This window comes from Choloepus didactylus, chromosome 2, assembly GCF_015220235.1.
Source record: "Choloepus didactylus isolate mChoDid1 chromosome 2, mChoDid1.pri, whole genome shotgun sequence".
In the NCBI taxonomy this organism is placed as follows: Eukaryota; Metazoa; Chordata; class Mammalia; order Pilosa; family Megalonychidae; genus Choloepus; species Choloepus didactylus.
This window is the reverse complement of record NC_051308.1, coordinates 30,718,903-30,733,148: the sequence shown is the minus strand read 5'-3', so window position 1 is coordinate 30,733,148 and position 14,246 is coordinate 30,718,903. Positions and strand designations below refer to the sequence as shown.

At 43.2% G+C, this 14,246-nt stretch overlaps 1 protein-coding gene across 6 annotated transcripts in view; it reads right to left on the bottom strand.

The window, feature by feature from the left end:
• Nucleotides 1-5,766: 5,766 nt before the first annotated feature.
• The window catches only part of KIF26B (kinesin family member 26B), a 534,059-nt gene continuing 525,579 nt past the window's right edge, over nucleotides 5,767-14,246 (bottom strand). For all 6 annotated transcript variants that reach the window (XM_037822508.1, XM_037822516.1, XM_037822521.1 and 3 more), the window contains one exon: nucleotides 5,767-12,844. In XM_037822508.1, the coding sequence (XP_037678436.1) occupies nucleotides 12,696-12,844 (149 nt within the window). In that variant the 3' untranslated portion in view covers nucleotides 5,767-12,695. The remainder of the gene's footprint in view (nucleotides 12,845-14,246) is intronic.

Here is a 14,246-nt window from a genome sequence, read left to right as displayed (position 1 = left end):
CTCCACCTTTCCAGCTCTGGGACAATTAGCTGCAGGTGCGTGGAAGGCTATTGTCCATGCCCAGTATTGTGGTATGTGTGTGCATTGCTGGAAACACTTCCTGTCACACTGGGTTGTTTGGCGTGGCTCTGGGCTGTGGCACTGGCACTGGGCAGGAGTGTTCCCAGTCCTTCAGGAAGATGGCTGTAAGGGACATGTTTTTTTCCCCGTTTGGCTAACCTCTGCCTTCCTTGCTGCGAGGCAGTTAGCAGTGGGTACACAAAAGGGTGTCATCCATGCCAGATACTGAGGCATGCCCACAGGTTGTGGAGACACCATTACTGCTATGGTTCACTTTGCAGTTCTCACTGCCGTATCCATAGCTGCTTTTGGGTTTTTTAAAAAAACTAGTCCAACTCCAAACGCCAACCCACAGTTTCTTCACACCACAGCATGGCTGCCAATGTGAAAAGGGGGAAATTAACATGCCCCATACAGCCATCCTTTCAGGCTTACTTACTCATTTCAGAACGCAGACTCCCGGTTTCACCAAGTGTGTGGTCCCTGTGGATTTAGCAGAACTTGTCCAGCTGGTGCATCACTGGAACTGGTGTTCTGGGTCACTTTCTGTCTTTTATCTAGTATTTTTCACATAGGTGTTTTTTTTGCCCTGTCTCTCCTAGCCGCCATCTTCTGGAAGCCCTCCATTGTGTCTTTCATCTCGTGTTGTGCCTTTCATTTCCATAGATTCTGCCAGTTGTTTTTGTGAACTTTTGATTTCTACCTTATATTCACCCAGTATTTTCATTATATGCTTCATCTCTTTTGCCATATTTTCCCTAAACTTTTTGAATTGACTTAGCATTAGTTGTTTCAATTCCTGTGTATTAGTTGAAGTGTAAGTTTGTTCCTTTGACTGGGCCATAACTTCATGTTATGTTGTCTAGGCACCTGGTTTCCTTGATTACTCCAATCAGGTATTCCCAGATCAGAATGGCCTCAGATCTCAGAAGGGGGCAATATTCAGTATCAGGTTTTCCTGAGGATGTGTCTTAGAAGATTGACACACTCTGTGAGGCCTCAAGCTGCTGTGCTTTTCCTAACCTGCCCAGCAGGTGGTGCCTTTCAGCCTGTAGTTCCTGACTGGTATAAGGAGGTGTGGCCCCCTTAGTCCTTGGTTTCTGTTTTACCTGTTTACCCCAGGCTTAGGGGTCTGGTTCAGAATGGGAGGACAGTAGTAGGGCTGGGCACCACCTCCTTCCTCTTAGGGAAGATATATCCCCTAGGGAGTTTTCATTTGCATTTAAATAGGTTTTTTTGTCTCTCTGACTCTACTGTCTCCGCCCTTGTCTGGGTCAGAGTGCTGCACACTGAAAATAGCAGTGGCTTTCTCCAACTGAGCCGCCCAGGTTGAGAGAGAGAAAAATGGACAGCAAGCCCCGCTTCCAGGCCAGGCCACAGTTTCCCCAGCTTCACCCACCAGCCAAAGATAGCACCCAGTCCTCTGGGCTCCCCTTCCTGGCACAGAGAAGTCCTCTGGCTTCTTAAGCTCAGTCATCACTAAAAGCCTTTGTCTGCTTGTTGGGGATTCATAGCTTGTATTAAGCAGTCCGCGTTTGCTAATCAAAACCCCAGGTGGAGCTGGATTGAGGTATATTTGCTTGTTCAGAGAGTGCTGCTCTCTATCACAGTGAGGTTTTGCAGCTCAGGCTGTGGGGGGAGGAGGCTCCCAGCTTGAGTCCATAGTCTTTACTTACAGATTTTATGCTGCAATCTCAGGCATTCCTCCCAGTCCAGATTGGTGTATGATGTGTGTACGATTGTCCCCCAGCAGTTATTCCAGATTTGTTACTATTTGTTCCCAGTTGTTTATTAGTTGTTCCAAGGGACTAACTAACTTCCACTCCTCTCTGTGCTGCCATCCTCTTTCTCCACACCCCACCTACTTTTAATAGATGGAGTCCACTGATATTCACAAACAATGGGACAAGTGCTGAATGAATAAATTGGCCTAGGTCATTGGGCAACAGGCATGTCTGCAGGAGTGTTGACCTGCCTTAAGAGTCTCTTTTCTAATTATTAAAACAAACATCAGTTACTCTACCACCTTACATGTTTGAGCACTTACCAGATTATGAAATACCTCCACATACAGTGTCTTCTTTCATCCTCAGAACAAGCCCAGGGGAAAACAGGCAAGACAGATTGTTTTACTTCTGTGAGGTCCAGAGATGCTCGATGACTCCCTCAGTCACCTGCAAGTGGCAGTTCTCAAACCAGCACTGGGACTGGTGGGTCTTTAGCCAAGAGTTCTCAACAGAAGTTGAGATGAAAATCAGAATCCTCAGGAAAGCTTCTCCAAACTATGTGTATTTATGATGTAAATACAATCCTCTCTCATGTTGAAATCGTTCTGTATCTTAACACTTACTTTGTGCCCAACACTGTGGTAGATTCTGGAGACCACAGAAATGGGTTCTGTTCTCCAGAAATATATTATTATATTTATATATTCATTATATATATTAATTAGGGACAGACTTAGAAGTCCTGCATGAAAATACAAAGTATTATATACTGAGAACTTGGTGAGTCTTAACAGCAGGAAGTTTTGTCCCACTTTGGAGCTCCTGAAGATATATTTGAATGAACAAATAACTGAATCAATGAAAGAAGTTGAGAGAAGAAAAGACGACTATATCTGGGGTTAGCAGGGAAGGTTTCTAAGCATTGTTCAGGTTGAACAATTTGAAACAAGACCACTCTCAATGTGCATAAGATGCCTTATAATGTTTTATTCCTCTCGTTACAGCTATTTCACTTCTAGGGATTTATCCTAAGGGATTTGTCAGAGATGTAAAAAAGAGATTTATGTTCAAGCATGTTTATTACAGTGTAATTTATAATGGTGAAAAAGTGGAAGTAATCTTAAATTCAATAATAGGGAATAGCAGTACCTAAATAATGGCCAATCTATTATGTGCTGGAATATTCCACAGCCATTAAAAATCATGTGTAGAACTGCTAGTAATGACTGGGGAAATAAATGTTCATGGTAGTTATTAAGGGGGTAATGCCAGATTTCATAAACTTTATGTCCATGATGATCCAAAATTTCTAAAAATACATGTTTTTGTGCATGTATAAAATGATAACAGCATTTCTCTCTTGGGTGGGATTAAAGGTAATTTTTATTTTCTATTTCCACCAGCTTCAGTGGTCCCAGTTTTTTGTTTGTTTTTAAAGCCCTTTTCTCTCAGGGTCTTCACCACCTTGGAGGGTACAACTGAATGTGTTGGTTGGTGAAGGAAAGCCTTTGAGTTTTTCTTCTGAGCACACTCAAGGTGGTGTAATTTTCACTTCTGGACTCAGGACCCCCTAGGGAGGGAAGGAGCCCAAAGATTGGGCTGAGTGAGGGCAATTAAATAATTTAAAAATGAAAACAAAAACAGCACAGTGCTTACCCAGCACGCAGGGGAGCAGCTCACCGCAGTGGCTCCCTCGGGGTGCCTCCAGGTCACCTTCCTGCAGGGACAGCCTCACCCCGGGCAACTCAGCTGCCTGCGTTTCCGCACGTTGCTCTTCACCTCTCGCAAAGCACTCGTTCAGCGCAGTCAGTGCAGAGTGTTGGACCCGGCCAGGTGGGGGGGATGGCCTGGAGGGAGGAAGCCTTTTCTTTACAGTGAGGGAGAGTGTTTTTTTGCTGGTTTCTGATAGGGTTTCTGTTTGTCAGCTAGTCTTGTCAACTTAACTGAGGTTCTTGAGGTTTGGAATCTGTTTTATTTGTTAGCAACCAATACAGTGTCTGGGAAAAAGCAAGAGTTCAAAAGTTCGCTTGGTGATTACCTTATAAATGTAGAGTAGGAATCTAAGTACTTGAATGCCATTCTTTCTTCTCTTGGGTAGAAAAGGTGGTCAAGGCTTGTCAGTGGATGGGAGATGGAGGCTGTGTGTTTGTGCCAAGGGCATTGGCTTAACCCAGTGTGGGCCTCTTGCCCCAATTCTGCTATGAGTCAGGTACTTACCCTGGCTGGGGGCGCAGTGCAGACTCTTGGCAGATAAATGGGAGGATGGATTGAAACATCTGCAGACCCCTGCCCAAGTTCTTTCCCTTCCCTCTTTTCCTAAAAAAGATCCTTTCATCCATCCATTCATTCACTCAGTCAACAAATACTGACTAAGCGCACCCTTATGCTGCAGGCTCTCGTCTAGATGCTGGGGATACAGAAGGATAAGAGAAACTACTGGAGGCTAGGAGTACACCTGCTGCTGGCAGGTCAGTGTGCTCACACCCCAGGTGCTCTGTCTGTAAAGCTTTTCTAGGATGCCTTCAACTAGAAGAGCTAGTGGAAGTGTCGAGTACAGCAGCAGGCCCTGAATGAATCAGAGGCATTTCTTCATCTAGGCAGGGACAGCCCTCCCTGTAGGTTCTGGGAAAAGGTGCCACCTTGCTTTGTTTTGTATGTCCTTCCAGTCCCCAGTGACATCTGGCAGAGGGCGCTGTGGGGCTATGGTAGGCAAAATGGCCATGGGGAGATGGAGACTAAAAGACAGGGTTGTAAAGAATAAAAATAATTAAAGTAATATTAACAATGTTGACAATTTAATGGCTTGAGACAAATACACTTGTATTATATGCTCGGCAGAGATCCCACCCCCCACCCCCAACCTTCTGATGACCACATATGCCCTTCCCATGTCCTCACACCAACACCTTCAGATATGAAAGGCTCTGATGTGAACTTAGGATGGTATTATAGGCCATGCCAGACTTCTGAAGAACTGAGAGATGGAGTCTTTATTTGGAGGAGTGAGGCAATTAGAAACAATTCTAGATGCTGCTTTTATGGTCTTTCTTCTCCCAGGCAGAGTCAGGCAGGTCCTGACTTCTGCTAAAGTGGACCAAACGGATCCCAAGAAGATCTGGCCTAGGATTTAGGGAGAAGAACAACAGGGAGCTCAGGAGGTGTGCTTTGTCCAAGCCAGCTCAGCAGAGTAGCAGGAGGGATTCAGAGGAGGAGGCTTGCCAGGAATTAAGACTGGAGATTTGCTTTAAGTTCACCCCCAGTCCCCCGTCTCCTGGGACTGTGGAGTACTCAGCTGACTGGATGGGGATGGATGTGGTATCAACGTCTAGGAAATGCCCAACAACTTCCAACTGGGCGTCATTGCTGCTCAGGGGGAAATGTTTGGCAGTGGAGGGGGGGATTGTCCTTGGCTGAGGAGGTGGGCGTGGAAGGGGATTACCCTAGGAGACCTTTTTCTAGTTTCTGATCTGTTTTGCTTTCTTGCCTGAATGTACCTTTATAGTTGAGACAGGCATCGTTGTAACAAGGGGTCTATGTGTTCAGGCCCAACCAATCTGCAATGACTGAGAATGCCCTTATTTTGTGCATGCCCCAGAGGTACTGGAATGAGGCTGAATTACTGGTTGACACACACACACACACAAAAGGAAATCACAGCATCAACATGAAGCTTCTTAACCCACGTCATGTGTGTTCACCAGCCCAGTGGCCCACTCTCATGGTCACAGAACACTGCCAGGAGCTCTGTGACTGAGCCCTCGTCTGCCCCACGCCTGGCTCAGCATGTGAGCTTGTTGGCGGCCTGCCCCACAGGTGGGCTGGCCAGGCCTCATCCCGGAAAGTCCTGTGGGGCCTGGGAGCAAGCCTCGGGCTCCAGGCCTTGTAGCTCTAGTAAGAGGTACCCACCCCAGGCCTTGAGTTGCTTTCCCTCATCTTTACAGAAGGATAAATTGGATAGAGAGGAATTTGTGACTCTGGGTGGAATAAAAGTGAACATTTAATGCCACCATAGTTTGATTCTTTTAAACACCAGATTCTTTTTGACAACATTTTACACCTCATATGCCACAGAAAGTCAGAGATCTTAGCCAGCAAACAATGTCTTCACACTGGAAATGGCACACAGCTGAATGGATTCATGTCACCAGTTTGTAAGAACTATAACTCTCTTTTCTGGACTGTTCTCCAGGTAAACTGCTTACATTTATCATGATCAAGCCAACAGCTAACTTTTATAGAGCTATATGAAGGCCCATACACACAAAACAGCCTGTTTGCAAATAGGCTGTTGGGACCTGCCCAAGTATAGAATAGGTGAATTTCTGACTTTAACAGATGAACTTTATTTGAAAGTATCTTAACAGTAAACACTTATGAGCTAAGAAGTCAATTTTTAAAACTGCACCAACCTTTTCTCAGTTAAACGATGAATTTAAAACCATGGCATTAAATACTACACCGAATTTTAAAACAATTTTATGACCTTTCTTACACAATAAATGCACTTGGGCAGGCCTTGTCTCCAATTTTCAACTGGGACCATTTCCACAGATAAGCACATTTATATATACATACATACATTGCTAATCATGGCGTCAGAGCTAGAGCTGAAGGATCCACAAAGATTATTTAACACAATGTCCTCATTTTACAGATTAGAAAACTGAGTTCAGAGAAATTAGGTAATGCATCCAAGGCCATAGGACTATTGTCAAAGCTGAGATAAGAACCATGTTTTTCTGACCAGGCTCTTCCACCAGGCCACACATCTTCTGTTCTGTGCATTCACCTATGCACACATCTGGTGCAATTTAATAGGAAGAGCAAACCCTGGGAGTCCAATGTGCTGGATTCTAGTCCCAGTTGGGCTGTAAAACTTCTAGGTGAACTTAGGCCAACCATTAACTGTTGACTTCAGTTTCTTCATCTACAAATGCTTATCCCTAGCTCTTACATAGAGCTTTAATTTCCTCAAAGCACTTCCTGTCACTTATACCATTTTCTCTTCAAACCATCCCAGAAGGGCAGCTATCATTACCCCCAATTTTCCGTTGAGGCCCAGCGAAGTTCAGTGACTTGCCCAAGGTTGCATAGCTAGTGACAAAACCAGGCCTGACACCTGGTTTCCTTACTCCTAGCTCAAGGCTTTTTCTCCTAGGTTTAGCTGCCTCTCAAATGAGACTACTGACCCCAGCCCCTCCCTGCCACTCAGGGATGCAGTGAGGGGACAAGATGCCTTAAGCATTATGGGTTGTAAGACTCACTAAAGTGCTTTGGCTTCTCCAGAAAAAACAGATACTATGTAAATTTAAGATAAGAAACTAGAAGCTTTCCTAAACCCCCTTCAGGAGCACCGGGGGTGGGATGGGGTCTTGGGGAAATGTGGAAACCTAAAACAGTCAGCGTTTTTCTTAGAAATTTGGTATTGAACCAGTAGGAAGAGGCTGGATCCTCTTTCACCCAGGCCCGCGGAGGCTGATTTCCAAGCCCAGTATCATCGAATTCAAAAGGAAAGGATCTTTTCCCCTTCTGGTGCTTACTATAGAAACAGCTTAGACTTTGAACTAAGCCCTATACTTTGAGGATTGGATCCTAATCCCTGTTCTCCTGGTTTATTTATCATTCCTCCTCCCAGCTTATGTCTCCACTAGCCAATTTTGCTAGAGCAGGGGAAAAAACATATCCACAGACAGAGCCACCAAACTTACACTTCAATGCATAGCACTTGGATAGCATTTCCAACCATGATGTACAAATAAATTATAAAACACAAGCAATGCTATAAAACAACATCCTGAGCTTACAAATAAATTATAGCTTCTTCATAAATTGAGTATGACAATGTGAGATGTTAGCAGTATGGGGCATGAAGGAATGAGCCTTTTTTATTTTTGAAGGTAATTTCTATGAATACATAAAATAGATGGGTGATGCCTGTATTTCAGTACTCACCCCAACACACATGGACATTGGGAACAACTATCTCAGGGAATATTAATTATATGCAATAAAAGCTTGATGCTGCCTCAAGCACCACTCGATGTCCAATATTGTGACATCATCTCAGTTTCTGAGTAGGGCCACCCAAAAGCAGAATGTTTTTTTTAGGGACAGATAAACTAGCTTCTAAGAATTTGTTTTTTGTTTGATTTTGAGAAGACGAGTTTAATGTACAAGAGCATTTTTTTTTTTTTTTGAATTGGAATTAAGTTTCTATCTGGAAATAATGAACAATTTGTAATAAAAGATATATATTTTGTCAGGGACACAAAGTGATCCAACTTATGAGTTTTTATGTGAAAATGTTGACAGATATTTGGTGGAGGAAAAGAGATATTATAATTAAAAGGAACAGTATATTTCTACCACCTGTTCATCTCCACCCCCGAAATTTGAACCCATTTACTGGCAGTGTCAGTGAAACTTAACCTTGGCTTTGTTTTATGTGGCTCAGAGAAAAGCAGGGATGCCCTGGCCTTTTTTCAGGCCCTCAGGTCTCAGGGGTGGCAGGGGGAAGTGTTCGTTGCGTTGTGGGGAGCGCAGCCAGACTGCCACAGGTGGAGAGGCCCGGGGACGTGGGAATGGGCAGTTTATTCAGCACAACTCATAGCAAACATGATTTTAATCCTGTTTCTTACTGGCATAGTTTCAGGGCTTAAAATATAATGCCTTTAAAATTTTGGAAATCTTTGTATATGTTTAAAGAGTAGGCTAATATTCCAACAGGAAAGAATGAGTAAATTCATGAATTATTCTGTTTCAATTTTGAAATTAACTCGTCTTTAGTCATTTCTTGTACAGTTTAAAATCTTTTTTTTTTTTTTTTTTTTAATATGGGTCGTAAGTACATTTAATTCATCACTACTTTGGTGAGGTCACACGTCAATAGCGGCCAATGACACAGGCAATTCTGTTTGCATTGAACACATATGTGGGGCTTTTGCCAGCCCTGCCTTATATCCCAAGAAATCAAGGTCAGACAGACAGCTGCTTTCAAATAGTAACACCTGTGAGGGCTTGTGGTTTAACCAAAATTGATAAGAAGGCTGGTTTTTAAGGACGTAAGGTATACACCCAAGTGGCATGACATTTCTTGTTCAACACTTGAACAGAAATCAGTGCAGCCCACATGAGGTCTATATGTGTGTGTAATACTTTTTGAAGCACCACACTGTATGATGTATGTGACCATAATTAAATTACTACCACCTTCCAGGAACGCATTGGACTTGAAGTTTAGGGCGAATTTATGACAGACTGGGTCAGATTCCCACCTGTTGAATTCCCCAAGTTGGGTGAGGGGCTTTTCACCCAGATTCTAACATGAGGAAACCCACCTCCCCTCCTCGGGTTCCTTGTGTGACTCCCACCTGTGTCAATACAGGACCTAACTCTACATTTGCATTTCAAGTTCCCCATGCTCAGCATAGCAACTAGAGATAAAACAACGGGAGTGTTCTGATTTAAAATCTGGAAGAGATTAAAGTTAGAGACAGCTTCCCCAGGATGCAAGGGGAATTCAAGGACAAGGAGATCAAAGATTGCAGCTCTCAGTGGGGACTGAAAGCCCAGGATAAAGCAAACTATGGCTCTCTCTCAGCGTGAAACACCATCATGAAATGCAAGATGGATTTACTCCCAGGCAAAGAATATCACTATTTCCGTTTTTTGGATCTTAGTTTTCTTCTGCTACTAATGTTCCCACCTCAAACTAAAATATTTGTGGGGGGAAGATTCCAGACAAGGAATTAGGGCTTGAACAGCTAGATGTTAATTTCAAAAAAACATTTTTCTCGTCCTTTCATTTGTTGTGAATAATGAAGAAGAAATGGATCTGTGTCATCCCCTTTGCCTTACTGGGTTATCTGTCACTAGAACCAAAAGAAGATCGGGAACTACCTCATGCCAGTCATCGTATGAGGCATTATTCAGTTATTGGGACTTCTTCACAATGGCTGTCCAGGCCTGCTGTACTTTATACCTAAAGATTATCACCTCTATATAGTCAATTTATGGGCAGAGGCAGGAACAAGCACATAACAGCTTAAAATTCAGTACTTCTTCAGAGTTTATTAGTAGTTGGTAAATTAAGGTGTTTGTATCCTATTTAGGTCAAAAGAAAGAAAAAAAATCCAGAATGGACAACATCCATGCAAAGTCGCCCAACACAATGGTCTACAGAACCCTGGGAGCTTGTTCCATGAGCAGCAGGCGACAGTAGCTTGGGAAGACAATCTGACTTGGTAAGGTAACTCTTGGTTTCATTCAACCCTTTTGGTAGCTCATAACATTGTTATAAATGTCTAAAAGTAGATTTAGGCAAGAGGCAAACTAAAGACTACTCGCCTGGGAGAAGTCCCTCTGATTTAGATTTTAAATCCATTGATTTCTCCACTTAGTTTCACTCCAGGAAAGGCACCTTGGGCTCTGAAGTTGGTGGGTAAAGGACATAAATGCAGCATAGTGACCTCAGGGTTAGGGAGGTGAGTGGCAAGGGCAGAATGAAACACACTGGTTATTAATCAAAGGCATTTGTTTCCAACAAGAACCAGAATACTCACCAGGAAAATATCAGGAAAATCCCCAAATTGAAGGCTTTTCATGAAGCAGTCTCTTTCAAACCAGCAACCAAAGGGATGCCAGTTAGCAAACTAAAACAACTGGTATTCCTTGGGTCCAGAAGCTTTCAAGATGTTATGGTTAAGCAAGTCCATTCACACAGTGCCGTGAGATCAAAGCTGAGAGGCATGCTCAGAGTTAGGGGAATGTCCTGCAGAATGGGGATGAAGTTGAGGGGCTGGAGGTGGCCCTGCTTACCAAGGTGACACACCTGTTAAATTTGGAGGATATGATAGAGGGGAAAAGTGATCCCTTCCAAGTAACCCTGCACCATAATTTGGCCCATTTACCTAGCAGATTGTGTGCACCTTGGCAGGTGAACAGACTCTTACAGAATGTGCCAATCAGGACTTGTGATCACGGAGCTTGCTACAATCTAGGGGGCTGACTTCCAAAACAAGTGAGCTCAATTGGTCCTGTTCGGACTACCAAGGGATCAGGTCCATGGGAAGCTCATGAGACTCCAGTTCCTCTGTACTGAGTTTGCTGAGCCAAGCTGGGTATTTAGCCTGAAGCAGTGATGCAAGGGCTCAGAGGGAACAGCTGGAGCTGAGGAGTTGGTTAGCAGGGGCTGCCTAGTCTGGAAGAAAAATATGTTGCATTTGGGGGCGAAAACTGAACAGTACTTACGGACAAGACCCAGACCACCTTCTCCAACTGGAAGTCTGGGAGGAACTCATGGAGAGAGCCCTGGCCCCGACCTGGAAGATCGGAAGACTCCTGGATTCTGATAGGATAGCTCCTTAGCTGTCACTGGCAAGTCCCTTGCCCACACTCTGTGTCTTATGCTTTGGTCACTAGTATAGGTGTGGTAATCCCTAAGGAAATCATTGCAGGGATGAACATCTTAATTTGAGAACAATGTCCTAAATTCTTGGGAACAAAGACCTGCATGTCTATATATTCATTAAACTCTGCTCCAAGTCACTCTGCCTACTCAAGGTGATGTAACTTACGGAGAAGAAACCTCTCTCTGCCTTCTGGTGCTGAGGTTGAGGGGCTAAGCTTTATTCCTCCTTGGTATGGAGGCTTTAGAACTGAACTTCTTCCTCTTAAACAGTACTCTGGACAACAGAAAAGTAGATTACATATGCAACCCCAAGATCCTTTCTTGTCCTAAAGCAACACAGCTGGAGTCGCTGAGCAAATAAAAGTCTGAGACAGTCTCTCAACTGGGGAAGATATCAAACACCAAAGAGTAGGGAAGAATAGTCTATGAATTAATAAATTATGAAAACAAAAAATAAGGCTCCATTGCTTTCATTCAGCCATTCAATTCAGAGGCTTTGGAATAAAAAATGAATATGAAAACTTTTTGGAGGCCATCAAAATCCTGGATTTGTGGGTAAAGGAACCAGTACATGTGTCAGGACTCAGGGGAAACAGCATGTGGAACAGACATCCCACCTACAAGTTACTTAGAAACAGCAAGTCAGAAATAGGATCACAACTGATTCCTTTTCCCTTACAGATGCAAGCCCCTGTCCCTTCTTCCATCTCCAAAGCTCAAGGGCACCTGCTCTGTGGCCAGCATACTGACTATCCAGCATTGTCTGCTGCACAAAACCTTCTTTGGAAACACTGGATTGTGCTGATGAAATCTCTGTTTGAGTGGCCTTACCAGAATAACCATAAATGGCAGTTAACATTTATTCATATGCAATACTGATTAGGAAATATCTCTACAAATACAAGTTACTTAGAAATAGCAAGTCAGAAATAGGATAAAACACCAAGAGAAAATGAGCTGTAAATACATTTCAAAAATGTGATCTTTTTGTGTTGTTTAATCTTGTCTAGCACCATCTGTACACAAGAAGGTATGAACATAAATGTTCAGATAATAATAAAGATTTGCAAGGCACTTTAATCAGTCATTCTGGTAATTTCGCATTGTTTTGTTTTAGCTTCCAACCACAATCCTACATCCACCCTCCCCCTTTCTCACAGAAGCAAGAGAAGAGTGAGGTCTCTTTTGCTAGCAGTTCTTATGTACAAACAAGTTCTTTAAGGTTCCTCAAAGTGCTTTTTCAGTCTCACAGGCTTTGCCATCCCTTGGGCTTCCCATCATTTCCTCCTTCCATGTGTGTTTGGTGTTTGCACCTTTCCTACAGAAAACAAAGGAAAAATCGCCTTCCTCTCAACGCTCCCTCTGGACTTGCCACCAACCTTCATCCTCATCCTATTGTCTTTGAGTGCTGCCAACACAGAGGGCCTGGGTGAGCATGACTGTCTCTGTGAAGTCCTGGGCAGTGAGGGGCACTGGTTAGGACAGGGACCCGGATCTCTTTACCGGCGCCTCGAAGTGATATCAAAGCAGGTGATCATCATGAGATGAGCCTTGCAGAAGTTGACACGGCTCTCCAGGCGCTCAGTCACACACTCAAGGGCTTCCAGGTACTCCAGGGAATCCAGCTCCAAAACTTGCTCCAAGTCAACTGAAAAAAAGGATGATGGTGACTCAGAACAAGTGGGGAAGAATCATCACTTGAATGCTGAGCCCATAATGCAGGGGTCACACCTAAATCTGCCCCTTTTTTTGAAGGTCTCATTCTGCCTGCCTTAAGCAGCATTGGTGCTTCTTCCTGCCTGATGTTCTGCCTCACTCAAGTGGACAACAGAACATTGTTTGCTAGTTAACTTACTTATATGGCCCTTAATTCTAATTGTAATTTTAGATCCTTGAAATTTTAAGAGCAATTGACCAATATGGCAGTGTGAGTTGCTCCAGGGTTTCATTCTCCCATAGAATCTTTGAACAAAAAAACCTGGCAGAGCATCTTTCCCAGAGGCCTAGAAAACAGTTAAAGTGTTGCAATTAGTAGGTGAGCACTGAATTAAGAAAAAGGCAACTTAAGTGGTAGAAAAAGCTTGTGGCACCCTTGCCAACCCTTCCTTCACACCCACCCTGGTGTTATGTGGAGCCAGCCTGCACTCTCAATCAGGTAGCAACCTGAAAGTCTGAACCAGGTAACTTGTCTCTGGCTACCTGTCCCAGAACTTGCCCCACAGGCAGAAGCAGCTTGTGTCACCTAAATCAGTATAACAATTGATCAAATAGAAGTGGCTTGGGGCAAAGGATCACCAGTTTTAAGACATACAGAACAGCACCCAGGAAGGTGGGGAAGTCCACTTTATAAAGAGAAGAGAAGTCATTCAGATCCCTGAAAACAGGAGAATTCTAAACTCTGAAGGAGAGCACCAGCCAACACAGACCTAATTTGCAAAGACTGTGAAAGATGTCTATTACATTGGTTTGTTTCTGTTAGCTTTTGGTACAAAGGAAATCTGTCATATCACTAATTTTATACAAGCTTAAGAAACAGACAACTCAGAGACTAAATTCCAGAGTTAACATTTGAAAATATTAAAAGGTCCTGTGTGCAACAAAAGATTACAAGAGAAAGAAACAGGAAATGATGACCATTCAAGAGAACAAGATGAAAGTCCAGAAACCATCAACAAAGAAAATCAGACTTTGAATATACCAAAGACTTTTAAAAAATGATCTTATAGCCTTAAAGAGCTAAAATAAAACATGTAGAAAGCACTAAAAGTAGTCAGGAAAACACTATGTGCAAAATGAAAATTTCAATAGAGAGACAAATTCTAAAAAGGAACCAGACATAAATACTGGAGTTTAAGACCACAATAACTGAAATAAAAAGTTCCCCAGAGGGGTTCCCCAGATTGGAGTTGGCAGAAGAAAAAAAAAATTGTAATCCTGAAGACAAGAAAATTGAAATCATTCTGCAGAGGAGCAGAAAGAAAAAAGAATGAAGAAAAGTGAACAAAGCCTCAGAGACTTGTGGGACACCATCAGGAATGCCAATATTTATG